At 48.1% G+C, this 24286-nt stretch overlaps 1 protein-coding gene across 22 annotated transcripts in view; it reads left to right on the top strand.

Moving 5' to 3' along the window:
- The window catches only part of FRMD4A (FERM domain containing 4A), a 531042-nt gene that overhangs the window by 463831 nt on the left and 42925 nt on the right, over positions 1-24286 (top strand). For 13 of the 22 annotated variants that reach the window (XM_063669580.1, XM_063669578.1, XM_063669574.1 and 10 more), the window contains 4 exons: positions 3781-3857; positions 9419-9557; positions 17133-17274; positions 17656-17691. In XM_063669580.1, the coding sequence (XP_063525650.1) occupies positions 3781-3857; positions 9419-9557; positions 17133-17274; positions 17656-17691 (394 nt within the window). The remainder of the gene's footprint in view (positions 1-3780; positions 3858-9418; positions 9558-17132; positions 17275-17655; positions 17692-24286) is intronic. The other 9 variants (XM_063669588.1, XM_063669577.1, XM_063669573.1 and 6 more) reach the window with 1 other exon arrangement.

Raw genomic sequence — 24286 nt, 5'->3', positions numbered from 1 at the left:
CGCCCACCACTACACCCAGCTAAATTTTGTATTTTTCGCAGAGATGGAGTTTCACCATGTTGGCCCAGGCTGGTCTCGAGCCCCTGACCTCAAGTGATCTGCCCACCTCAGCCTCCCAAAGTGCTGGGATTCCAGGCATGAGCTGCCGTACCCAGCCTGTTCCTGGGCCCTTCTAATGTCTCAATGCAATAATCTGATTCTGAAAACCACCCATCCCTTCACTTCATTCTTACCCTGCCTTCCCAGGATTGCATTTGTAAAACAAAAATTCATGCTTAAAGCAAGCATCGGGGGAATCCATTGTTCTGCACCCTGCTAAAAAAAATGTCTAGTGCATCATCCCAGAGATATGCCTGAGAGCCGGGACTCCATGGTTCACAGCCAAGGGCAGAAGCTGGAGGCAGGGCCTTCCACAGGCAACTACAACAGCTATAGCAGCCACAGACAGGGCCATGCAGCAGAGTCCAGATGGTTTTGTTCGGGCCCTTTGGCAGACGCACGGTTCTCCACGCTGAACCGCATCAGGGAGCACTTAAAGCAAAGCTTGGTTTGTGTTTTATTTTGCATGGAATGGGGGAGACAGGAGTTGCCAGGGAAACAACCCCTTGGAGCATTCTGCTCTGGGGTTCTTCATCAGGCGGGGAGGGGGTTTCCCATGAAAGGCACAGGGGTTTTCTCAAGCATGCTCACACCTGGTTCTGCTTTCTTTCCTTCTCTTGGAGGGCTTGAGGGTCCCACCTCCCAGGCCTGCCCATTAGGCTGGCAGGCACCTTACCCCACAGAGCCTGCCAGCACCAGTACCTGCCAGGACCTAAGGCCAGGATCAAGTTCACAATGAGCAGGGCCCAGTGCAAAATGGAAATGCAGGGCCCCTTGATCAAGCCCATTAGGTGGGTTCAGTGTACACTGCTCGGGGGATGGGCATACCAAAATCTCACAAATCACCACTAAGGAACTTACTCATTAACCAAATACTGCCTGTTCCCCAAAAACCTATGGAAATTAATTTTTTAAAAAGCATATAGCAACAAGACAAAAAAAAAGAATAAAGATATAAAGAAAGAAAAAAAAACCTATTAGGAATTTCAAGATATCAACAGCAGAGCAGGAAATCAAGCCAAGGAACTTCTGAGCAAAGGGCCCTCAGGTCGCACACCCAGAAGGCCGATCCTCTTCAAGACTTCACTTTGCCTGAGCAAGGCAGGTGCAGGATAGGGGCTGAGGGACCTCCGTGGGATGCAGCCAACAGGACCCTTTCATTGAAGTACCATCCACATCCCTTACCTGAGAGGAGGGGAGGGGCATTGGGAGAAAAATTCTCTGTATTTAAGGATTTGCAGCACACACATAATAATTTTTTTTAAATCCAAAACTCAGGGCTTGAGTTAGGAAATCAAAGAAAAGAATGATTCTGGTTGTTCTGGAGTTACTCTCTTTTAATCTGCAACGATTTGGGAGAAGTAAGAGCATTTGGGATTCATAGTAAGATCTAAGGTCACTTTGTGCTGGTACTGTGCTACGATCTGTGGCTTCTGAGATCTACGTTAGAGGGGTTATTTTTGCCATTTTACAGAGGGGAAAACTGAGGCTAAAGGAAATGCTGTAACTTGTGTCAGGTCCAGCAGCTTAGGGCCTGAGTTGGGAGTGGGGGCTCATGCCTGTAATCCCAAAATTTTGGGAGGCCAAGGCGGGCAGATCACTTGAGGCCAGGAGTTGGAGACCAGCCTGCCCAACACGGCAAAACCCTATGTCTACTAAAAAATACAAAAATTATCCAGGTGTGGTGGCATACTCTTGTAATCCCAGCTACTCGGAAGGCTGAGGCACAAGAATCGCTTGAACCCGAGAGGCAGAGGTTGCAGTGAGCCGAGATCGTGACACTGCACTCCAGCCTGGGGGACACAGCGAGAGTCTGTCTCAAAAAAAAAAAAGTAGTGGAGCTTGGATTCAAACAGATGTAGTCAGACCACAAAGCCTGCCTGCCTGACCGCTTTGCTCAGTGTACTGCCCCCAGGCTATGAGGCCAATGTCGTGGAACCTGTTCATTCTGGTATTTTTGTAACTCTGGCTAAGTTCAGGTGGAATGTCTCTGAATATGTAATACCTGGGGACCAGAGAGGAAATGTGAGTGTTTTCATGGAAGGATTTATAGTGGCCAAGCATCAGACAGGACCATGAGACCTGGGTCTGTGTATTTTAGTAATAGACTCTGCTAAGGTGCTGTTGAATCTCTGACACAAAGCTGTCAGCCAACATAGGGCTTTGGGCCATTTGCTTTCCTTGCAGTGTCTCTCCACCCACCTGGAGTTGATGCTTAACAAGAAAGAAAAATAGAATTTCCTTGGGCTTCAGAGTGAAATGCACTCTGAGCCGGGGACAAAAGAGGCAACTCTGTAATAAGAGATAATAGATATTCTCCTTCCCAGTACTTACGCAGACAAAATAATTGTAAAATTCCAGAGAGCAGACTGTGAGATTAAAAGAATGTGGCCATTCCAGAAGCACTTTTTATTCCAGCCCAGTTTTATTTGGGGTGCTGGGTCCACTGGCCAACTGTTGACTAGCAGTGTCCCCCGCCTGGGAAGACAGGGTGGATCAGATACAGGAAATGGCCATCACGTCTCTAAAGTGCACAGAACATGAGCAGGTCAGAGAGGGTCAGGAGCCTGAGGTCCGAGGACTCTGGGGTAAGACCCTGAAAAGCATTTAACTCAGTGGCCAGAGAAAGGGGGGAGCCCAGGGAAGCTGTTCCCCGCAGAAAGACAAGAACAAGATTCCTGCTTTACCCCTTCTTTCTGCAAAAGAAACCGAAATTCCCAGTATATGGAAGGTGATGCAGTAACCATCAAATATTAATGCAAATGTGTGTGCACACAAGTTGAAACTCCTGTGGTATTTCCCAGAGGGTTAAAGTAACTTTCTTTTTCATCCAATGAAAGGAACCCCGTTCCTGGAGCAATTGGATGCAGCCCTAATTACTTCCAAACATTACAGTCAGCTTCTTAGTTAACGAGCTCACTGGTCCGAAGGAGGAATGACCACCAGGGCCCCTTCATTCCACTTCTCACCCTCCCTGGCCAAGCTCAAGGGAGAGACTCTGGCTGCAGCGTCCTTCCGGGCGACAGAACTCTTGGTGTTCTTTGTGCTGCAGCAAGAAGAATGGGCTTGACAGGCTCACACTGTGATCTTGAGTTGCCTGCCCCTGAAATAAGGTCCCAGCCTCCTCCGCCCTTTGCAAGGCTCTTACACATTAGTGAGCAGGAAGTGGAGTCCCGATGGGAGGCTGGGAATTTGAACGCCTTCCCATTTCAGCACTGGAGGGGAGGAAGCTCAGTTCAGCACTCCACGCAGATGGCTACCGCTCCCTCCTGAGCGCTCGCTCCTCTCGCTCCTCTCCCCTCACCCGCCGCCTTCCCTGCTGGGTCCCTCTCCCCGTTCTCCACCTCTCCTCCCTCTCCTGGAAGGGAAAAGTCTGCCAAGCTGGGGACTGCCACGACCAAACCAACAAAGGCCGACCGAAGGCGGAGAACTTGAAAAGAACTTGTTTTGTTCCAGTTAAGGAACCTGCAGGAAAATCCACACCCACGTTGCCTGGTTTTGAACTGGAGAGCTGCGTGTGTGTGTGTGTGTGTGTGTCAAGCAAGAGGCGGAGGAGGCACAGACTACGGTCTCTGCTTTGATAAGGAAACTGCCAGCTGTCGAAAGTTAACCAGCAGAGAGGGGAAGATGGCCCAGGAGCCAGCCCATCCTGAGTTTTAAACTACGCTGTTTTCTGTCCAGATATTCCAATGGAGACAGTTGGAAAACCTGTACTTCAGAGAAAAGAAGTTTTCCGTGGAAGTTCATGACCCACGCAGGTAAGCTTGAAAAGTCCTCTTCTTGCGGGATGGTATGGCTCTCGGCCGGGCGTGTTATTGATATTATTTTGGGGCTGTCGTTGTTCATGGTCAGTTTGCAGCAGGGAGCGAGGGTGGGGGCTCCTGGGGAATGGAGCTCAAATCATACAGTGAAACTTTCTTTTCAATTACATGTGTTGATAAATGCAGTGGGTTCGCACGTGTGTGTAAGTAGCAATCCCCTGACTGTCTCATCTGGCCACATGTGTCCCTGGCTCGTGTGTGTGTGTATGTGTGTGTCAGTGTATTTGTTTGTCTTACCTGCCGGGGCACTGGAGGGAAGCTTTATGGCACTTTGTAACACACTCCAGTAAGTCCCCATAGGAAACCTTTGCTACAGAAGAGTCTGAAAAATCCCTCATTAGAGCTTCTAAAAGTGTTTCAGGCAGGACAGTCAGTGCGAAAATGAATGTGTCACCAAAGCAGTTGTGCTACATTGTTTTATTCCAGGAGCTGTAATTTTAGGATGTTAGTATTGTGGGTGGATGTGAAAGAAATGAAATTATTTTTCCCTCCACCCAAGATCGTACCCCAGAGAGCACCAGGGTTGTAAAAAGTCCCGGTACTCTTAAGTCAGATGTAAGGCAGTGGGGCCCCAGCTTGGAATGCAGGGAGCCCCGAGTGGCTGGGGTCTGGGCAGCTCATACCCACTGTTTTCCTCTCTTTGTCTGCCGCTGGACCTAGAGTTATATGCATCCCCAAAAACAGCAGCATAATTCCCTAAAACCAGGCCTGACAACTAAGAAATCACTTTCCGTAAGGCCAGAAACATTTACAATAAGAAGGTAGCCCCAGGGAGACAGAAAAAAGATCAGACTCTACAGAGAAGCAAAAGTGGATTTTAGGCGCTGTTGACGCTCCAGCCCTGGGCTTAGAAAGAGGACTTGGCACCAATTCCAGCTCACACATGGCTTCTGACGCTCAAAACAAGCTGCAGTCCCTCCCCATGAGCTCTGGACAGGAGGGAGATTTGGAGTTACCCCGCCCAGTGAGAGGGCTTGGACCTGTGCAGTAGCCCCTGTTCCTGCAGCCCATGATAACTTGGCAGGAATGAAGCCATGCTTGCCCTCCAGGGTAATCTGCCTGAAACAGCCACTCCTGTGTAGGGGAAGAGCTTATCTCAGCACCACGGTTACTACAGGACTAGTTAGTGGAGAGCAGCTGAGAGCTTCTGCATCTCCGCAGACAGGTGAAAATGGTAGCCTTTAACAGAAAAATATTTTATCCGGTGTTTCTCAGGGCTCTGCAATGGGTTTCGCGGCCAGAAGCCCCACTCCATGGAGCACAGATCCATCTGTGCGGGCCAAGTGGGGTGGGCGGGGAGATTTCAAAAATAATATTCCAGCCAAGAAGAAACTCACTGTTCATTTTCCAAGTGAAATGAATTGGACCAGGTTCTTAGGCATGTAAGAGAGGGGAAATTTAAGTACAGAAAGAGTGAAATGAACTTTGCCACAATGGGTCAGATGCAGAAAGGGGATGCTCCATAGGATAAAAATGAGGGGCTGGGTAATCTAAGGGGCTGAGCGCAGGGAATAGACCCTCTGCCATGCCTGTGCTCTGCTGGGAATTCAGTGAACACCCAGGCACCTTGGACAAATCCTTTAACCACGCATGCGCATATCTGCACCGGTGTGTTCATGTTCTCTGTGCATTTGTCACCCTACTGGTGAGTACTGCTAAATTCTCTTTACCAAGGCCCAGGGATATAGGAAAGAACCTAGACCTCACACGTGACTATTCAGTGGGGCTGTCGCCTGTTAGACAGCAGTGATCAATGTCATGTTTCTTGCGAAGCTTCTGTGTCCTTGTCGGGTGCTGTGGCAGGGAAGGAAGGAAGTCGGAGGCAGGGTCTTCTTCCTTAAAGATCTTCTAGTGTAACTGAGAAGACAGGCAGAGGAAGGAACTTTGTTATTTAGAGACAGAGTGTCATTCTGTCGCCCACGCTGGAATGCAGTGGTGCGATCATAGCTCACCGCAGCCTCCACCTCCCAGGCTCAAGCAATTGTCCCACCTCAGCCTCCTGAGTAGCTGGGACTACAGGTACACACCACCATACCCAGCTTTTTTTTTTTTTTTTTGCAGAGACTGGGTCTGACAGTGTTGCCCAGGCTGGTCTCAAATTCCCGAGCTCAAGCAGTCCTCCCATCTTGGCCTCTCAAAGTGCTGGAATTGCAGGCATGAGCCACTGCCTGGAACCTGGCTGAGAAGAAGGAACTCATGGAGTGTCACAAGAAACAAAGAAACCTGCTCTAAAAGACAAGTAGCTAGTATACAGGAGAGGCAGGATTTGAACCTAGAAGGTCTGGCCCCAGAGCTCATGCCCTTTACCTTTCTACTGTACAGAAGGGCCAGACGTCGTGGGCCGTGAAGGGTGAAGGACAGGGTCACCAGAGGCCTGGCTGGTCAGGGAGGGAGAGGCTTACCAGGAAGGAGAGGTCTGAGTGGGACCTGGAGGGGTAACTAGGATTAAAGCCACGTGGTAGGGCCTCAGGGGGATATAGATGTCAGGTGGGGGCTTCTCAATTAGGATAAAGAAACGAGGGAGGGTCTGGCTGGAGGGAAGTGGGAGTTGGAGGAGCCCAGAGGAAGAAGCAGAGCTGTCTCCTCCCAGGCAAACTCGCTCTGAGTACACTGAGTTAGCCTGCAGACAGGCAGGAATGGGGGAGAGGCCCAGGGAGGCCGGAGGTGGAGACCCAGGATGACTTCAGCATTAAAGACACACAAGGAGAGGAAATGGCTTCAGGTCAGTTATTTAGCATGGTGGCAGAGCCAGAGCTATGAGCTGTAAGATCTTTCTTGCACTCAGTTCTCTTTTTCACATCCTAGTGGTGCCTTTTTTCTCTTGTATTGAAAGTTAATATTTCATGTATTCATGAGCCACGTGTGGGTGTGTGTTACACGCATAGAACATGGAATGATCAAGGCAGGGTATGTGGGGTATCCATGGCCTTGAGTGTTTTTTGTTTGTTCGTTTTGTTTTGTTTTTTGAGACAGAGTCTCACTTTGTCCCCAGGCTGAAATGCAGTGGCGCCATCTCGGCTCACTGCACCCTCCACCTTCCAGGTTCAAGCAATTCTCCCGCCTCAGCCTCCCAAGTAGCTGGGACTACAGGCGTGCGCCACTACACCCGGCTAATTTTTGTATTTGTAGTAGAGACAGGATTTCATCATGTCGGCCAGGATGGTCTCAATCTCTTGACCTCGTGATCTACCTGCGTCAGTGTTTACTATTTTTGTGTTGATATCATTGCAAGTCCTCTCTTCCAGTTACTTTGAAGTGAACCTCGTGGTGCTTTTTAAGTTGAATGGGTCATCCTATTGCTTGTGGCCTTGCTTATTTGAGGTAGGGAAGAGGAATGTGATTGGCCTCACGTTAGTTTGGTGTTCCGGGCTCGGCCCCTCCACCAAGCCAGGAAGGGAGTCAGAACGGCAGTAATAGGATGAGCAGCGCCAGATACGGTCATTTAATAAAGATGTAATCGATGGGAATGACTCAGGGCAGAGGCTGCTTTCTAGGCCGATGGGCTTAGGTGTGATTGCACTATTCCCTGTGGGGCACAGGACAACACTGTGCACTTTCTCCCCCTGGGCGTCCTAACTCAGTGCTTAGCTTGATTCCTGAGCTTCCAGTCTGGGCCAATATTTCACTTCTACGGTTTGGGCAAAATAGGAAGGGCTTGAAGCGAAAGATGAGAGGAGAGGAGATAAAGTAATAATAGAGCAGGAGAAGAACTCTGAGTATCTGATTTAGATGCTCCGGGGAACTACCCGGACCTGACCAGCCACTTATCTCTTCCGCCCTCCTGGTACCTGAGAAAGGGAGGTACCTAGCCTTGCACCGCCTTTCAAGATACTTTTCTTGTCTAATTCAGCTTTTCTGGGGGGGAAAAAAGCCATTCATTTATTTCCAAGAGCAGCAACTGCTATGGAAGCCAAGCTGGGAGCACAGATCCCTGTTTTCTTTTAAATTTAGAAAGACTGGCAAGGGATCTCCCCCTCATCCCCCTCGCTGTCTCCCTGGCTCCTTTATTCAATTATTTTCAACTGTGCACTCTTTGACGCGCTGGCTTTTTTTTTTTTCCCCCCCTTCACTTTTGTTGGAACCAAAGGGAGAAAAAACCTGTGTGGACTCAGTAACATTAACCACCAGATCTGAATTTCTCCTTAAAAGTGAGGGTGAAGAAGACTCCACTTTAAATCTTTAGCCCCCACCCAAAGTAAGATATTGCTGGCAGCTTTGTTTTCTTTAAGGGAAAATTAGCCATGGAAAAAAAAAAAATGTTATTGTTTGCAAGTCCTGATTACCCCCAGGTTTCTTCCAAATTAGATATGTTAGTCTTGAGAACACACATTTTGTTTCTGACATCCAGGTAAAATGCCCCAAATCCCAGCCCACCTTCCCATCAGCTTGTCTCACATACACGCACACACACACATGCAAACACACATTCTCAGATTTCATTTGCAAAATAATCCGCCTATCCTATAAAATATACTTCATTAAGAGCATGACCGTATAACTCCCTCTAACTCCATGAATGTGGTGAATTACATGGAGATCAGCAGTTCCCATGTTCACTTTTAAAGTCTGATTACTCCATGTAGGTTTCAAAATGTATAGACAGGGCCTGGCGCAGTGGCTCATGCCTGTAATCCGAGCACTTTGGGAGGCCGAGGCAGATGGATCACCTGAGGCCGGGAGCTCGAGACCAGCCTGATGAAGCCCTGTCTCTACTAAAAATACAAAAAATGAGCCCGGCGTGGTGGTGGGGCATCTGTCATCCCAGCTACTTAGGATGCTGAAGCAGAATTGCTTGAACCTGGGAGGTGGAGGTTGCAGTGAGCTGAGATCGTGCCAGCACGCTTCAGCCTGGGTGACAGAGCAAGACTCCATCTGAAAAAAATAAATAAAATGTATAGACAGGTTGGGGGAATTGGGGCTGGGCACATTTCTCTCTGCCTTTCCTCTCCTGATTCTTTATACCCTCCCTGCCCTCTGAATAGATTGGAAATTGATCACCAAATCTTCAAGGAACATTGGGTTAGTTATGTAAGAGGTCCCGATTCCCTGGGATGCTGTAGCCTGTGGTGATTAGAAAATAATTTACTCATCCCCACCTTAGGCACATTTCCTGTCTCATAGGGAGCATCATTGAAAGTTTTGCTGTCTGCGAAGTTTGTCTTGGCCCAGTGCAAGGTCCAGGATCGAAAAAGGACCATCCAGTGACCTAGAATGACCCATCTTATCCCAGACAAGGCCGAGGCTTGGCCAAATTCTGAACTCTAGGGAGTCAGAAAATCAGAAGGTGGCCTTTGCCAGCCAATGACTCTAAGGTGTGTGTGCACGTGAGTGTGCGCGCATGTGAGTGTGTGTGCGCGCCTAGATGTGTGTGAGAGCTCATCTGTCACCTTTACGCCAGGGCTTCTAGGACGCAGTGGGTTCTGTACAGAAGCTGTTGACTGAGAAATGGTTTCTCTCAACAGAAATGGGATTGAACCTTGTGATTCTTGCTTCCCCAGGGCCTCAGTGACAAGGAGGACGTTCGGGCACAGCGGCATCGCGGTGCACACGTGGTATGCATGTCCGGCATTGATCAAGTCCATCTGGGCTATGGCCATAAGCCAACATCAGTTCTATCTGGATAGAAAGCAGAGTAAGGTGAGTGACCAGACCTCTCACCAAGCCCTCAGCCAGCTAAGAGCAGCCCGGGCCATTGTCTGCCTCTCTTAGTTTAGGAATGAGAATCGGATAGGTGGGGGAGGCGCCATGTCCCTTGCCCGGGTCCATACCTTGCACAGGTACAGACTTGCCTCTTAGGGCTACAGGTGGGAGGGATGAGATTAGCTCTTCAAGAGGGCACATTCCATACATCTTGGTCCACGGGTCTCCGACCACCATCAGAGCCACTCAAGCCGCTGACTGCAGCCACATAGGCCCCTTTTGAGGAATTCCCACTGTGCTTTTGGCCCTCGGGAGAATCCTCTAGCAGTGTGAAGGCAAGCCCTTTTTGGTGTTTAAACAGTGGTATACTATCTTCCTTTTGAAAAGAAAAAAGGAATCTTTCTCAAGGAATAGACACCACCTAACTGTTTAGGGTAATTGCTGTGAAAACCCTCAGGCGGTTCAAACTGCCAAGTCCATTTTTTTTTTTTTTTAATGCAAAACTGGAAACGTTAAAAAAAAAAAAAAAAAAAGCAACTACCCTGTTTCCCTAAGGTAGACCTAGAGCCTGGGGCCTTGGTAAACAGACTTCCTCCAAGGAGATGTCACCACCCCCCACTCTGGGCACGCAGCTGCGTTTTCTGGTGGGTGAGAGGATGACGTCTCCTTGGTTCACACAGGGCTTATATCAACACTCTGCCCCCTCTTCCTCCAGCCCTGTCTCCCCAGACTCCCCTGTCAGCCCCCCACAAGCCACTCCCATTCATTCTCCCTCAGGGGAAGAGCCCTGCCAAGATGGCCCTGCAGCTTCTCTCAAGATCCTGCTGGCTTGGGCTGGGGGAATACAGACTGAGGTCACCCTGGGCCCCTGGGCTAGTGGTTTCTAGCACTTACGGAGGATTTCCCTTCATCGTGTGAGTTCTTGGGAGAAGGTGGCAAGATGCTCCACTTACTGGGCACAAGAGTCACCGAATCGGTGCCCTCTAGGGTTCTTTCTCTTTACCATCTTATCCATATTTTAAGGGGTTTCTCTCTTTCTGGGGAAGAGGAGAGTGAGTGAGTTGGGGGGTCGAGGGGGAGGTGATAAGAGAAAGATAGAAAAGAGGACAGGGCTGGGCACAGTGGCTCACATCTGTAGTCTCAGCGCTTCGGGAGGCCAAGGCAGGAGGATCACTTGAGCTCAGGAATTCCAGACCAGCCTGGGCAACATAATGAGACCCCCGTCTCTATTAAAAGAAAAAAAAAAAAAAAAAGAAAAGAGGACAGGAAGATATGAAACAATCCCTTTAGTCATAATTCAGTTTTAAATCGGGGTCTGTCCCCTGCAGCCATCATTTTCTCCTTTGTAAAATATTTTGTCCTCTACTTTCTGACCCCCTTTTTGGTCATTTTCTGAGATGCATGAGTGCAAGACAGAGAATTTCTGTTATTAGGAATAATGAGAGTGTTCTCCGCAGCTCTCCTGGCAGTGATGGGTCCTAGCCCTAGCACAGGAATTTGAAGCTCGATTAGATCAAAAGAAATGGGGCCAAAGTGTTTTTGACTCATGCTCGATATTGACACAGTGGGTGGGTGTCAGGGTTTTGCTGTCCAGGGGCAACAGTTGGAGGTCAACACCTGAGAACGCTAATTTCATCCTCTGTGGTTGGGTGATGGATGGTGCAGGTTAGGGGATTGTGCAATGCTCCTGAACCCCACTGCCAATTCCCCTTGAGGGCAGACCCCCCAAGCACTGTACCACAGTGTGGAAAGAGGAAAAGGCGTATCTCACCCTGAGGATAGCACAGCATTGGCTGTTCAAGCTCCTCCTCTCTGCACCGGTTTTTGCATAGGGGGTCTCTTGAGCATCTCAAGAAGCTTGTTCTTATGGCTTTCCCGCTGCACCTGGGAAGATGGACTCATTCTGCAGTTGGCAAGCCTTGTTATTCAACAGGCTAACAGGTCAACTTACTGACACAGCAAGTACATCTCAAAAGGAAAATATTGGCCGGGTGCCATGGCTCACATCTGTAATCTCAGTACTTTGGGAGGCCGAGGAGAGCAGATCACTTGAGGTCAGGAGTTCGAGACCAGCCTGGCAAACATGGGGAAACCCCGTCTTTACTAAAAATACAAAAAAAAAAAAATAGCCAAGCATCGTGGCAGGCATCTGTAATCTCAGCTACTGGGGAGGCTGAGGGAGGAGAATTGCTTGAACCCAGGAGGCAGAGGTTGCAGTGAGCTGAGATCACACCACTGCACTCCAGCCTGGTTGACAGAGTGAGACTCCATCTCAGAAAAAAAAAAAAAAAAAGTTATTGTAGATAACTTAGTAACAAGACGTGTCTTTTAGGAGGTAAAACCAAATGCCCATAGCATTAGGAATGTTTCAGCTGTCCCTTTTGTAAAAGTAACCCTTGGGGACCGAAGAAAACCTCCACGCTCCCAGGAGGAGAAGGAGAACATTTCCCAGGAAGCCTGGTATGCTCACAGATGCCCTAGAGCCCTCACACTTCTCACAGGAACCAGTTCCCCAGCCTGCAGTGACAGGTGAAGATCACGACCCTCTATGTGGGAATTGGAGGCCTCTGTTTTTCAGCTCTGGGACCCTGGGTGGGTCTTTCATCGTTGGTGTTTTGCTTTCCCCAATTAGCAGCAAAGGAAATTCCTGACCTCAATTAGTGATTGGTCAAATGGTACCACATTTGTGAAATTGCTTGAGGAAATACGTGCCATCTTTTACTAATGTAATTGTTAATTTAGCACACTATCGCTGGCCAACAGTTGCATGAAGTTTAAATTCTCTAAAAGGCCTGCAAATTAAATCAGAGATGATGACATACCCTTTGGGAATTACATTACAACACCTTTCTGTTTCCGGAATGTTCTTTATAGAACGGCGATGTGATTTATCTCTGATGGGCAGCACGGCCTCTGGGTGAGTGATGGCCGACAGGGCTGGGACAGAGAGCTTCCTAATATTTCTAGGCAGCCAGTTCTGGCTGGCATCCTGGCCACTGCTCACACTCTACTGTACTGGGACATGCCAACCATTCCTTTCTCTGAAGAGCTTCAGCAAAGCCCAGGCCTCCCAAATGATGTTTATCAACCCCAGAGAGACAAGTGCAGTCTAGTGGTTTGAGTCAGCAAGGGTGGGGAGCCATGAGGGTTCAGGTGCTCCCCTGACACTCGGGTTTTTTCTTCTTTCAGGGTCACTGTGCAAATCATTTAAGGAAATCTCTCCTTCTTTCTCTCTGCCTCTCCCTCCCTCCATCAGCTCTCTATGCATATACATCAGGAAACCATTCTGCCACCTAAGACAGGGCGGAGGGAGGCTGTGCTGGTTGGTTATTTGTAGCTCCTTCAGAACGAGAAGCTGCACAGGCACCAATTATAATTGGTAACTTCTATGCTGACCCCAGAGATCAGAAATGTTGTCTGCTAGATCCCAGCAGCCTCTGAAGCCCAGAGCCAAGGAACGTCTTAGAGACTTTGCAGGAGAATATGTGAAAGTTCAAAATGTTTAGAGTCAACATTTGACACTTTTCCCTCTGAACTCAGAGTGGGGACTTCTTGAATTGGCCCCCAATCCAAACGTCTTTCCTTCTTCCTAACCTTCTTTTCCTTTCTCTCCCTGATGCAGTTCTCCATTTTATTGAGGGTCAAAGGCAGAGTCAAAGGGGGACAGGGACATTGAAGCTTTGTTCCCACAATATCAGTCAGAAGACTGAGTCACGTGTATCAGGCAAGACTCCCAGAGCAAAACGTTCCGGAGTCTGGGGACTCCTTAAGGTCAGCCCAGAGACCTGACTTTACAAAGAGAGACTCCCCGACAATGCCCGTGTCCTCCCGGTCCTCTCTCCACCGAGTCTATTAGGTCGCTGTGATATTTCCATTCTAGAAAGAATCCGGGCCGGGCGCAATGGCTCATGCCTGTAATCCCAGCACTTTGGGAGGCTGAGTCGGGCAGATCACCTAAGATCAGGGGTTTGACACCAGCCTGGTCAATATGGCAAAACCCCGTATCTACTAAAAATAGCTGGGTGTGGTGGCCCACACGTGTAGTCCCAGCTACTTGGGAGGCTGAGGCAGGAGAATCGCTTGAACCCAGGAGGCAGAGGTTGCAGTGAGCTGAGATCACGCCACCGCACTCCACCAGCCTGGGCAACAGTGTGAAACTCTGTCTCAACAAAAAAACAAAAAAAAAAAACCAGTAGTTTCCTAAAGCTTCCAGGAATCTAGTCTACTTTAGGAAGGATGCCTTTTGATCTCATATTTTTGTTTTAAGAATGATGTGTGGCAAGAGTTCTGGTATGACAAGGGGGACAAGTTTTTCATGTGATTAATGAGGTCCCCAAAATATCTAGTTGGGCCATCAGTCTAACCTTGGTTAGCAAATTACAGCCAGGCCCTAATGCAGATCCTATTCTTATTACAATGGCCTTTACATAAATTACCTACTTTAGTTATCACAACTCTGGGATGTGGGTTTTAAGACCTCCATTTTACAAACATGTATCTGAGGATCAGGAAGGTGAAGGGTCAAAGTCCGATAGTGATTCACTGGGAAGAGCCGAAGTTCTAATTCAGGTGTTTTTTTTGAGACAGAGTCTCACTCTGGCACCCAGGCTGGAATGAGATCAGGCAGTGGCGTGATCTTGGCTCACTGCAACCTCTGCCTCCCGGGTTCAAGCAATTCTCCTGCCTCGGCCTCCCAAGTAGCTGGGACTACAGGCGTGTGCCACCACGCATGGCTAATTTTTGTATTTTTAGTAGAGACAGGGTTTTCCCATGTTGGCCAGGCTGGTCTCAAATACCTGGCCTCAAGTGATCCACCCACCTCAGCCTCCCAAAGTGCTAGGATGGACAGGCTTGAGCCACCATGCCCAGCTCTAATTCAGGTCATTCTGACTTCAGAGCCCAGACCCTTCACCCAGCGCTGAATTGGTCTAGGCCTTCGTGAGTTATTGTTACATCACCGTTTGGGAGTAGGCTACTTTTTATTAAAACCTGGGTCTCCATAACAGAGCGATGTAGAAAGAAAGGAAGTCATGGATCGTACTCGCCATGCTTGCTTAGAGGGTAAAACTCAACCAGATGGGTGCAAATGATAGGCTGTGTCAAAATGAAATAAAAGGCCCTTTTCCTTCCTTCTGCGGCAAGCCAAAATCCTTCGAGGGCCTGGCAGCCAGGATTGTTTTATGAACAAGGAAATTCGCCTGACGAAGTCGACTTCGGTCTGAATGCAAGGAAAAAAGTTGAGGTTAGGAAGGAAGCATAAGTCGAGGAAAGGCCCACAGGGTAGAGAGGAGGAGGAGGAAGACAGTTCACACCAGGTGGAGAAAACAAGCGCCACGTCTCAGCGTTTCCTCCGGCCTGCAGACTTCCATCGTGTTAACATGAGGTCGGAAGTTGTTATCCTTGCCAGTGTGGACAGCAACATCGAGGGCAGAGGAAGGGCAGAGCTGCAGGCATTCAGACAGCCCTGGCTGGACAGTAAGGGCCCCTGGGCACGGAAGGAAGGCTGTACACAGGGCATCCAGGAGTGGTGGGTCCACACCCTCCATGGTCTTCGCCACCGCCCCCATGCCTGCTTTCTCCTATGTGGGAAAGACCTTGGGTTCCACAGGCCAGGCAGGAAGCTACAGTGGTGAACCTCGCCCAGCCCGTGTGTGTGCTGTAGACAGTGGCTACAGAAAGGACAGATGAGCAAGTGACCGTTTCTAATTGTTTTCACGAAGTTCCGTGTACTGGCAAAGCCTGTTGCCTTCAGCACACTCACAAAAAGTTGATTTCCTGAAGAAGAAAACAAGCAAACATTGGACACACGTGTGGGAAATGCAAACACATTGTCACTACCGAAGGTAGAAACTGGAGCAGATACCTTATAAAAACCACTGCTTTAGCCAGGCGTGGTAGCTCACGCCTGTAATCCCAGCACTTTGGGAGGCTGCAGCGGGCAGATCACCTGAGGTGAGGAGTTTGAGACCAGCCTGGCCAACATGGCAAAACCCCGTCTCTACTAAAAATACAAAAATTAGCTGGGCGTGGTGGTGGACAGCTGTAATCCCCACTACTCAAGAGGCTAAGGCAGGAAAACCACTTCAACCCAGGAGGCAGAGGTTGCAGTGAGTCAAGATTGGGCCACTGCACTCCAGCCTGAGTGACTGAGACTCTGTCTCAAAAAAAAAAAAAAAAAAAAAAATTGAAAAACCGCTGCTTCTAGGACTGTCAGTATAAACACAGACCTTTTTTCTAATTATTCTTACCTGCTGTGACTTTTAACCAAACAGAGCCAATCAACGTGGATTAAAGGGAGTGTTGTTTGAACCATAATAGGAAGACTTGGGCAACATGTACTTAGGTATCAAAATACAAGCAAAGCACCATGTCAGACGTTCGTTGGTGGGACCCCAGAATCCAAATGAGCAGTTTTTCCACAATCATGCACCCTGTGATTGCGGGTCTAGAGAGCTGTCATTGTCATCTCTTTTTTTTTTAAGAGACAGGGTCTCACTTTGTTGCCCAGGCTGGGGTGCAATGGTGCAATCACAGCTCACTGCAGCCTCTAACTCCTGGGCTCAAGCAATCCTCTTGTCTCAGCCTCCCCAGTAGCTGGGACTACAGGCATGCACTACCACACCTGGCTAATTTTTTAATTTTTTTGTATAGATGGGATCTTGCTATGTTGCCCAAGCTGGAGAACCACTGTCACTTCTCCATCAGCTAAACTTTCCATGACCACATGGCAAACTATTTAAGAGGTTTAAATCTCTTAGGTCTTTCGCAACGCTGAAAATCATTTTCTCCTCCTTGTTTAAGCACGAAATAATTACATTGGGAGATATACCTAATGCTAGATGACGAGTTGGTGGGTGCAGCGCACCAGCATGGCACATGTATACATATGTAACTTACCTGCACGTTGCGCACATGTACCATAGAGCCTAAAGTATAATAATAATAATAATAATATAATAATAAAAAAGAAAAAAAAACAAACATAAAAAGAGAAACAACATTAAAATGTACTCTATTCATAATATAGTCACTGCAATTTGTGCTTAAGAATCACAATGATATAGTTCACCATTAAACCAATATGTAGTCAAGAATTTACCTATAAAAAAAAAAAAAATAACCACAGTGTTTGTTGAGAGCCGTGTGCCAGGCAGACAAGGAGGAAGAGGGGAGGAACACCCTTCCCACACTTTCTCTCGTTTGACCCAAACCAACCCCTGGGTGGTGAGTGGCATCTACCCTGTTTTGTGGCTGGGAATAATAAGGCTCAACGAGATTAAGTCACTTTTCCTAAATCAGGACATTCTCTTAAGCACAACGCAGTGCAGCCTACAGAGTCGGAGGCTTAGAACATCCTCCATTGATGCAGCTCTTGAGCTGCCTCTGCTGTTCGCAGAGAGTTTTGGTGATTAATGATTAGGCCAAGGGATGCAAACAAAAATGCTGCACATTAGTCAGGGAGATAAGTCCCTTTGCGGAATGTCAAGACGGTGAGCAGGGGCAGGCGAGGGATGACTGTCCTTTCCACAGGGTGAGCGTCACTTCTTTGACCTGCTTCCCTTTCCATTCCAGTCCAAAATCCATGCAGCACGCAGCCTGAGTGAGATCGCCATCGACCTGACCGAGACAGGGACGCTGAAGACCTCGAAGCTGGCCAACATGGGCAGCAAGGGGAAGATCATCAGTGGCAGCAGCGGCAGCCTGCTGTCTTCAGGTAGGCAGAGGCCAGCTGGAGGGACGCCCCCCTGAGCATGGCTGGGACCCCAGAGGGGACCCAGGAAGGTGGGGAGAGCTGCATCTGGGGAGACTGCAGGGCAAGCTGGTCCAAAGCTGGCTTTGCTTTCCAGAACAAGGTTGGGATCCAAATGCAAATCTGAAAAAACTGCTCCAAGGAATCAAATAGTGGAAGGGAAAAAAGAAAAAAAGCATCAGTAGAACCACGCAGTGCAAGAAGGCCTGCTGGTCACACTTAAGTGTCTTCAGGTACCCCCCCCAGAGCCTTTCAGAATGCTAGTGGCAAGCTGTCGGGAATGTCAGGTCCAAGGGTGGAAAGTGGAGTCCGCTCACGTGCCCACTCGTGTGTTGTGAATTTCAGGATCTGGTGCCAGGAGACACTGCATTCTACTCCCAGGTGGGTTTCTCCGGCTTTTAAAAATGCAGAATACTCTCTCCATCGTGTCACAGGGCATGGTTTCTCCATTCAGTGCCTTTTGAAATTGCGAGTCAGAGATCTGGTTCCGCCGTCCGCTTCCGCCAGCCTTGGCCAAGTCATTTTGTCTTTTGATGTTGGGAGGGACAGAAGAGTTCCAAGGTCCTCAATCTGGCTGACTTAAAAAGGGGGGTGTCATTTACTGAAATGGCAGGAGGAGGAGTGGGTTTGAAAGAAGCAGGGAGGAAGGGAGGCAGCCGTGGTTTGCAAATGTTAGAAAAGGGCATTGCGGCCAGGCGCGGTGGCTCACACCTATAATCCCGGCACTGTGGGAGGCCGAGGCTGGAGAATCACTTGAGGCCAAGGCATTTAAGACCAGCCTGGACAATATAGTGAGACCCCGTCTCTACCAAAATAAAAAAAAAAATTTAATTAGCCAGGTGTGATGGCACAGCACCTGTAGTCCCAGCTACTTGGGAGGCTGAGTAGGGAGGATCACTGAGCCCTGGAGGTTGAGGCTGCAGTGAGCAGTGACTGCACTGCCCTCCAACCTGGGTGACAAAGCGAGACCCTGTCTGAAAAAAGCAAAAAAGTGCAACATGAGAAAAAAACCTGATTGATGTAGGAACCGTGCAACTGTCTCTGAGCCATGCAAAGAAGGCAAGTAATCTTCCCTGGTAATTTATATTACTATATATAGTGGCTATAAACAATAACAAAAAGGAAAAGACAGGAGAGGAAGAGGAGCTAAAAATTGTCTCGTTAGCTTCTGGGCTGGTTGGATCCAATCATAGCCAGGAAAAAGTTTAAAGGACCAGAGAGAGGACAGACATCCTTCCTGGACTGAGAGGCAAGGTTACTGTTCAGGTGAGTGGAGCGTTAAGTTGAGGGCCCCTCCTTGGACAGGCTGAGGCCCTCAGGGGACCTTAGCAGTGTGTTCACACAGTCATGTGTTTTTATAAAATCTGTGAACATAATGCATTTTGTATTATTTTTCTTCAATAGAACCGCTAAAGGCCAGTGCGGTGGTTCACACCTGTAATCTCAGCACTTTGGGAGGCCAAGGCAGGTGGATCACCTGAGGTCAGGAGTTCGAGACCAGTCTGGCCAACATAGTGAAACCCCGTCTCTACTAAAAATACAAAAATTAGCCGAGTGTGGTGGTGCGCACCTATAATCCCACTACTTGCGAGGCTGAGGCAGGAGAATCACTTGAACTCAGAAGGCAGAGGTTGCAGTGAGCAGAGATCGTGCCAGTGCACTCCAGCCTGGGAGACAGAGCAAGACTCCGTCTCAAAAAAAAAAAAAAAAAAAAAAGCCACTAAAATTTTATAAGCTTCAAGCCCCATAAACCTAGATCCGCCTCTGCCACATCACCTGGGGTCCATTGTCAACCCCTCCGTGCCTTAGGTTCTTCGAAAATGTTTCATCCAAAAAAATGGGCTCAACGCCTCATTCTTTCTGAGGCTTGGGAGTTGGCTGTGAAGACTGCAGAGAATGTTGTCTTCAAGGATCAAAGAGAATGAAATTCAAAGCCCAAGACCCCTACCTCGAATTACAGCCGCTCCCAGTCTCCTGCTGAATGACCTAGAGCAGAGTCAGAGCCAACACCTTGTTTGTGTTTTAAACACAACCTACAATCGCGTTTTTTCCTAACCCTGTGAAAAACCAGTGTCAGATTAGAGAGGCTGCATCTATCAGCCCACCTTCCCTCTTAGCATAGGGAATCTGGCTGACTTCAGCGTGGATTCTTGAAGCTCAGTGGTTCTCAAACTTCGGCCTGCATCGAAACCACTTGGAGGGCTTGTCAAAACACCTCTCAGAGCTCCTGATTCTGTAGGTCTGGGGAGAGCCTGAGAATTTACACCTCTAACAAGTTTCCAAGTGAGGCTGATGCTGCTGGTCTAGACACTTTAATTGGAGAGACTCTCTTGTTGCTGAGGAAGAGACAAGCTTGAGGTGGGTGTGTTGCTCAGGATCATAGAACCCAGGTGTGCCCAGTTTTAAGCCCGGGTCCTGGTCCATCTGCACGGGCCCCCTTGTATCTGGCAGACTCCAGGGGGCACCAAGGCAACAATTTACCTTAATAGCAGCTATAGATGAGGCTGTGAACAGGAACCCCAAACCTCCTGAGATGAAATTGACATCACGCACCATCAGAAATGAAATCTGGTTGGGCACGGTGGCTCACGCCTGTAATCCCAACACTTTGGGAGGCCAAGGCAGGCGGATCGCTTGAGGCCAGGAGTTTGAGATCAGCCTGGCTAACATGATGAAAGCCCATCTCTACTAAAAATACAAAACTTAGCCAGTCATGGTGGTGCACACCTGTAATCCCAGTTATTTTCGAGACTGAAGCAGGAGAATCACTTGAACTTGGGAGGCGGAGGTTGCAGTGAGCTGAGATCATGCTACTGTACTCCAGCCTGGGCAGCAGAGCGAGACTGTGTCTCACACACACACACACACACACACACACACACACACACATGAAATCCAAGCATCTTTAAGACTTGAAAGCAGTACATCTCTATGACTGCCCACAGGCTGGACATTGCTAATCAATCTGGTGGGCTGGAAGAGAAATCCTAAGAAAACCTTCCTGCTTAATCCATCTGTACACCTAACAGATAAGCATCGGTATACCAATACAATGAAGCGATCTTCAAATGCTTTATCATTCAGCGCTGGGGCCCCAGGCTAAGATGATTAGGAGTCAGTAGTAGCAGCTGGGGCCACTTGCAGAGCGGCTCCTATTGTCAGCTTCGGTGCCCTCAGCCCTTCCTGCAGCTGCACAGCTGAGCAAGAAGAAGCCCTGGTGAGAAGGTGAGAAAGCCCCATGACTCAACCCGAGGGCAGGTCCCACTCTCACCAGCCCTGCAAGTTTGAGCCTGAAAAACATCCTTTAATGCCAGGGTGGAGGCTCCTTGGGGTGCCCCACACCCATCTCCTGTGACTTAGGAGAGCCAAGACAGTGGAGGGACGCACCGCAAGCAGGAAACATTCCATCAGGGAACAAAGGGAATTACTAGCACCCCTAGATCTTGTTCTCCCTCCCGCTGGGATGGCTGACGGCTGCCTGTGTTTCCTTGCACCAGGAGGATAAAGCTTTCCCCTGATGAAAGCATTGGCAGTGCCATCTGGAAGGGGCTGATTCCATATCCCTTGCAATGGGGAAATCTAGCCTTGGCCTGAAGATCTAGGCGGCTGGCTCATCTCCATCCCTTTCTTCCTGCCTTTCTGCCCTCTTGCCTAGAATGTGTTCCCACGAAGGGGACAAGCCCTGCTGCTTGCAATTCTAGGACAGCTCTGATTGTTAACACTCTTCTTATTACACTTGCCGGATTTTATTTTCTGATGTTCATTCAGAAAAGGTGATATATGTAACCCAGTGTCCAGTTTGGTCACCTGTTTTCTCTCTTTCACCTCCTTGTTAGTGTCTAATAATTGTTCCTTAAAAGCATTTTGAGAAACTAGTGACCATTTCAGAACTTTCTAACACTTGCCCAGTACCCAACACCAAATAGGTGTTTGATGCACAGTTATTGAAATTAAATTAAATTGTGAAGGATACTAATAAGACTACTGCATGTTCTGTGCTTTAGGAATATTCAGCCCAGCACAGTGGCTCATGCCTATTTGGAAGGGTAGGGGTTGGGGGCAGGGGGAGGATCACTTGAAGCCAGGAGTTTCCAGACCAGCCTTGGCAACATGGCAAGACCCCATCTGTACCAAAAAAAAAAAAAAAAAAAAAATCTTAATATAGCTGGGCATGGTGGTGCATGCTTGTATTTCCCACTACTTGGGAGGCTGAGGCTAGAGGATCACATGAGCCCAGGAGTTCAAGGCTGTAGTGAGCTATGATGGTATCACTATACTAACAGCCTAGGTGACAAGGTGACAGAGTGAGACACTGTCTCTAAAAAAAAAAAAAAAAAAAAAGAATCTTCTAATCTTCTATGTTCCTAGAGCATATGGTACCTTGGGCCTTGCTGATACCTCCCATAGGATCTGCCTCCAGTATTTTTTTCCCATATTAAATTGTAAGCCTTTGTAACACTGGTATGAGACCTTTAAAGTTTGTGTCACGTCAGTCTCCTGCAGTAGTATCCATCGTTGTCATCTTTCAATCATTCTCTGACCCTCATCTATACCCAAATCATGGTGTGTCTGAGCCATGTCACAACACTGTAAGATTTCTGTGGTATCAACATTTCTGCTAGCTCCCAACTCTGCCAGGTACTATACACAGCATTTTACAGTTACAGCCCCTTTCTGCGAAGAGTTTGTGTACTGCTTATTGATGAAAAAAAGACATAAAATGTTTCTAAACCATTAGCAATTTTGAAAGTGGTTTGCTTATTTAAGGACACATAATTACCTTTAAAATTACTGAAGTCTAGTACTCGGTATCTGAGGCCTCAGATGCTAAAGAAATGAAGAATGTCATTGATACCTATTAAAGAAGCCAGGCCAGGTGCAATGGCCCAGGCCTGTAATCCCAGCACTTTGGGAGGCCAAGGCGGGCAGGAGTTCGAGACCAGCCTGGCCAACAAAACGAAATCCCATCTCTACCAAAAATACAAAAATTAGCCGGGCGTGTAATTACACACCCATAATCCCAGATACTTGGGAGGCTGAGGCAGGACAGTTACTTGAGCCTAGGAGGCAGAGGTTGCAGTGAGCTGAAATTACACCACTGCATTCCAGCCTGGGAGACAGAGCAAGACTCTGTCTCAAAAATAAGTAAATAAATAAAAAAGAAGTCAATATCCATACCTACCAATGCCCTGAGCCACGGATTAGCATTTCAAATAAAAAAGTCAACATAGCTGACTGCAGATTTTGCTTCATTTTTATTTTTTAAACCCAAGATCCGTCACCAGATTCCTGACAGTCCTGCCGATCACACTGCAGATGACTCAATGGCAGATGATTTCAACATAGTTAAAGTGATTGATTAAGGCTTGAGACCAGGACCCTGAATCCCGCAGTAGTGATACACAGAGCTGTCCCCTGTGAGACCCTGTAGACCTGTATCTAAGTGGAGGCCCTTAGAGGTGGTGAACCATCTGAGTCAGAGCTGTAAGCCTGTGTTGGAAGAAAAGGAATGAAATTCTCACCTCCCCATGCAGCACTGAGTGGCATTCAGATGGGAGGAAGGTCGTGGAACCCGCGTCCTGAATCCATTTGTGCAGGGGCTCAGTGCCTCTTATTGACCGCTGGAGGGGGAGCACGCAGGGCGCATTGGATTCACTCTGTCCTGTGACAGCCCAGTGATTGCTTCCACATTTGTAGCTGCATCTCTCTGTTGCTTTTGCTCCTAGGTCTTCAGGTAACACATTTCCAGAAGGTTCAGGTACAGTTTGAGAGGACAACTATGAATTCAAACCGTCTGGTTAGGCATGTTCAGGGTTTTTAAAAAAAAGAATCCAAAATCCATGTTGAAGGAACTTGAATGGGTTTATTCCTTCCTTCCCATCTCGTATTACTTGAAATTCCAGAAAATACTGGAGGGGAGAAAAAAGGGAATAACAACAACAAAGCAACAATAACTGGGTGTATCATTGTAGGTGAAGACACATGGCCCCTTCATAGCTTGTCTGAAAGTAAGAAAGAGCCTGAGATTTGTTCTAAGTGTTGTTTTGGGGATTTGCCATCAGAGAACAGCTCATTCATTCATTTTGTTTTTTGAGACGGAGTGTCGCTCTGTCGCCCACGCTGCAGTACAGTGGCATGATCTCAACTCACTGCAACCTCTTCCTCCCGGGTTCTCTGCGATTCTCCTGCCTCAGCCTCCTGAGCAGCTGGGACTACAGGTGCACACCACCACATTTGGCTAATTTTTGTATTTTTATTAGAGATGGGGTTTCATGATGTTGGCCAGGATGGTCTCGAACTCTTGAGCTCAAGTGAGCTGCCTGCCTCGGCCTCCCAAAATGCTGGGATTACAGGCTTGAGCCACCACACCTGGCCAAGCCATCAGAGAACAGTTCCGATTTCAATGGGAGTTAGGAGAGTTAGTTTTTGTTCTCAGGCTTTTTAAAGAAAATAGCACAAACCCACTTAGGAAATACCCAGTGTGCTGCAGGGACGTGTGGCTTGTTGCATTAACCATCCAAACAAAAAAATGGGACTGCAGCGTTTCTTAAATGGGATGATGAGGCTGCTCTTGGCTTCCTGACTAGAAGTCTAGGGCCATAAACGACCCATTCTCTGTAAAACTAAGGGGTATGTTGTGTTTTCAAATACGAATTTGGCCGTGATTACTGAGATGGCCATTGAGTCATCTGCAGTGTGATCAGCAAGATTGCGAAGAATCTGGTGATGGATCTTGGGCTTAAAAAACAAGAAATGAAACAAAACTTGCAGTCTGTCATTGTACCCTGGCTCTGAAACTTTCCTTTCTGGGAGAAAAGAGGTTGTGCTAAACATGGGCCTGGCATTGCCTGGGATCCATCCGCATTCAGTCCTCAGCTGTTGACACACTCCCATTCTCTGAATGCTAGCACTTCCTCCCATTGTTAAGGAGTTTATTAATAACTAATGTAACAATGAGAGTGCCAGCTATCTGACA

Source organism: Pongo pygmaeus, chromosome 8 (assembly GCF_028885625.2).
Source record: "Pongo pygmaeus isolate AG05252 chromosome 8, NHGRI_mPonPyg2-v2.0_pri, whole genome shotgun sequence".
In the NCBI taxonomy this organism is placed as follows: Eukaryota; Metazoa; Chordata; class Mammalia; order Primates; family Hominidae; genus Pongo; species Pongo pygmaeus.
This window is presented reverse-complemented; position numbering and strand designations above follow the sequence as displayed.